The sequence below is a fragment of the Limulus polyphemus genome, unplaced genomic scaffold (genome assembly GCF_000517525.1).
Source record: "Limulus polyphemus unplaced genomic scaffold, Limulus_polyphemus-2.1.2 Scaffold4846, whole genome shotgun sequence".
NCBI lineage: Eukaryota > Metazoa > Arthropoda > Merostomata > Xiphosura > Limulidae > Limulus > Limulus polyphemus.
The window spans coordinates 14720-18044 of NW_013670456.1; the positions used below are offsets into that span (position 1 = coordinate 14720).

At 32.4% G+C, this 3325-nt stretch overlaps 1 protein-coding gene across 1 annotated transcript in view; it reads left to right on the forward strand.

Annotated features, from left to right (window-relative positions):
• LOC106471771 overlaps positions 1 to 2876 on the forward strand; it is a 14994-nt gene extending 12118 nt beyond the window's left edge. The window contains exon 9 of the mRNA XM_022400387.1: positions 1467 to 2876. Coding sequence (XP_022256095.1) covers positions 1467 to 2245 — 779 coding nt within the window. The 3' untranslated portion in view covers positions 2246 to 2876. The remainder of the gene's footprint in view (positions 1 to 1466) is intronic.
• Positions 2877 to 3325: the final 449 nt, after the last annotated feature.

Sequence of the window (3325 nt, forward strand, 5' to 3'; positions counted from 1 at the left end):
TTTTCAGTTGAATCTGAAACTTCATTAAAAGTAGTTACAGGTTGAGAAATAGTAAAATTCTTAAATACAATGTTTCACCAAACTAATTCTGCATTACCTACTGGAAAAGACAGTTGTATTGACATACCATAGATGTTAGTAGTTTCTGCCTTTGTTAACCTTGGTGGCAATCTATATAGTACTAAAATTATGACATTGTTTGTTTGTTTGCTTGTCTGTAATTAAATATAGCAAAAATGTTAGTGCCGTTTTTCGGGTCACTTTTATGAAAATTTCTAGCATGAGTAATTTTACATCACACTATCGTTCGTGCTCTTTACGAAACGTCTTCATTCAAATCTATTTCCCTGTCAATGTTCCCATCTTCTTTGAAAAATGAAATGGTCTTTCCTTTTACTCCCGATCAACAATCAAATATCGTTTCTTGAATTATCTTAAAATAAACCTTCATTTCGGTGTCGTATTGAAATTAGCTTGAATTCTTCATAACCTCTGAATAGTGGGTGACCCAACGGGTCACGGGTGTGATCTAGTAGCTATTAGAAATATTAATATTTTGTACTTTTAACAAATCAAACAAACTGTAACAATTATACTTTTTACAAGACAAGTTGTCGGTGTTTTTAAAATAAAGCTCCTTTGGAAGTGATCTCTGAAGCTTTCTATACATTTTTAACTGTATGATTGAATCTTTCAATACTTAGAAAATACAAGCTAGATATCCAAGGTATAGAAAAAATTATATTCTGTCTTGTGACACACTTTATAAAAACTGATTTTACAGTACATGGTGCTAAATATTTTACTGAAATTCATTTATTTCTTACGTTCTTAAAAAGTAAACAAATGTGTAACTATTTAACATGTTTTTGATTTATATTAAGGATTATGATATCTCAGATTTAGTTTGAATCTAATTAAAAAGTGTTCCTTATTCAATTTCATTAGTATCTCAAAATGCCAGAAATAGCTTGTTGTTTTCTTATTGGTTGTTTTGTATACAATATTTAAATAAACCTCATTTTTTATACAAAAGTAGTTATTAAATTACCAGTCTGTAAACATAATAGATAATTCCTTTATGTTGGACATATCAGTAGTAACATTGTACAATGTTATAGTGAAAGATATAGAAAATTTCGTATGCAGTTTTGTTTCTGTTCAGTATTTATCAAAGTCAAAATAGTTTGTGGTGAATGCCACCCATTTAATTTATCCCAGTAAAAAAATAATCCAGGTAAAACTGAGTATTTTCAAGTATTCTTACAAATATTTATCTTAATAGTTTTAAAACACTGTCCTATGATTTATGAGTTATATTTGTTGCATTAGTATTAATCAATTTTTTTCTCAAAAAATTAACATCAGTTATCATGATATTATATTTTAATACTCGGTCAAGTAATTATTCATATTTATGATGAAGAATCTAACCTAAAAATTTATTGACTTGTTTTTTCTTACAGGAAGCTTTCAGAAAGTTGAATATGTTTTTCTTGTTGGTCTTGGAGGAGGAGTTCCCCACTACACTGATTATTCTAAACATGTACGGTTGGGAGATGTTGTTATATCAACGCCCCCTGATGGACAGAGTGATAAATTTATTTACATCTATTGTGAAAAAGCTAAGAGCTCTCCTGAAAGTAAAACTTCAGCAGGTGGTAGCACAATTACAGACAAGTATAACATCAAGAAATGGTGTCCACCAAATTTATGCTTACAACAGACAGCACAACAGCTTTGGACACAGGGTTTAATTGATGCTAAACAGCGCCCATGGGAAGAATATATCTGTCATGCCTTGGATACCTTAGCCAGCCAAGAAGCTGATTTTAGTCGACCTTCTTCTGACACAGACAAACTTTTCATGTCCATTGGAGGAAAGGATGTCATTGAAGTTGGTCACCCTCAAGCTCCTGAAGGAACAATGGAATATCGACAACCAGGAAAGTCCATGATTCACTTTGGAGGTGTAGCATCTGGAAGGACATTGATGAAGGATGATGCTGTGAGGCAGGAATTTGCTCATCAGTGGGGTATTTTGGCCTTTGATTCAGAATTTGATGCTGTTGTGGAGTCGATCTATGGGAATCGTAAAGACAACTATGTTTTCATTAGAGGAATATCGGACTACAAAGATGGAACCAAGAACAAGGAATGGCAGCCATATTCAGCCTTAGCAGCAGCAGCTTTCATGAAAGCTCTAATTTCTTCTTTGGATCCTTACGATGATCAAGACTATTAAGTTAGAAGAGTGACTTAAATTTTCAGAATAAAATCGTTGTCTCTGAATTTTTACCATTCCATTTTAATTTGTATTATCATGAAATAGCTCTGATCCCTTGCTTATTTAAGACATATGTTAATTGCTTTATTTATTCTAAATTTTGCATACTTATTGGATGCCTCTTAGCTGAGAAAGCTTTTAGTATCTTTTACTTAAATTTGTAAATTTTTCATCAAAACCGTTAGCTTAAAAGTTCAACATTGTTATGAAACTGTGAATGACATTGAATAATTTGCAACTTCCTCTCGTATGTAACAAGACTATGATAACTTTGTTCCTATGTTTCTTCTTTTCTTTTCTATTTTTATTTTTTTCACTTTCATTTCTATAATTTTGCAAAATGAGAAACAGTTATATTTTGTACATACTTATATGGGGGTAGTTATAAAGAAAACACTGTATTCAAAACGATCTTATTTTAAAATCTACTTATCCTAGAGGTCCAAAATTTCATCAGTGCCACATTGAAAATCATGAGTTTTATGGAAGATGATTTACATATTATACATGTGTTTAAAGCCCTTTTAGGCCTGGCATGGCCAAGTGGTTAGGGTGCTTGACTCCCAATCAGAGGATTGTGGGTTCGAATCCCCATCCCACTAAACCTGCTTGCTCTTTCAGCCATGAGGGCATTATAATGTGACAGTCAATCCCACTATTTATTTGCAAAAGATTAGTCCAAGAGTTGGTGGTGGGTGGTGATGATTAGCTGCCTTCCCTCTAGTCTTTCACTGCTAAATTAGGTGTAGCTTTGAGCGAAATTGAAAACAAACCAAACCAAAGCCCTATTACATTGAATAACAATATCTATTTTCTTGAAACTAACATTTATATTTATTTCTCTCTCTCTCATTCAACAATATGGGATTGGTAGTTTCAATAAAATGCATGTCAGTGTGCAAGATATTATGAGAATCAATAAACACTGTGCAGTAAAAATGATAAGTTCGATGTGCTAATTGAGAATGATGAGAAGCTTATTGAACGCTTTCTATGACAGTTTTTGAAACCCCCTGCACCATGTCAAAACTTTCTTGG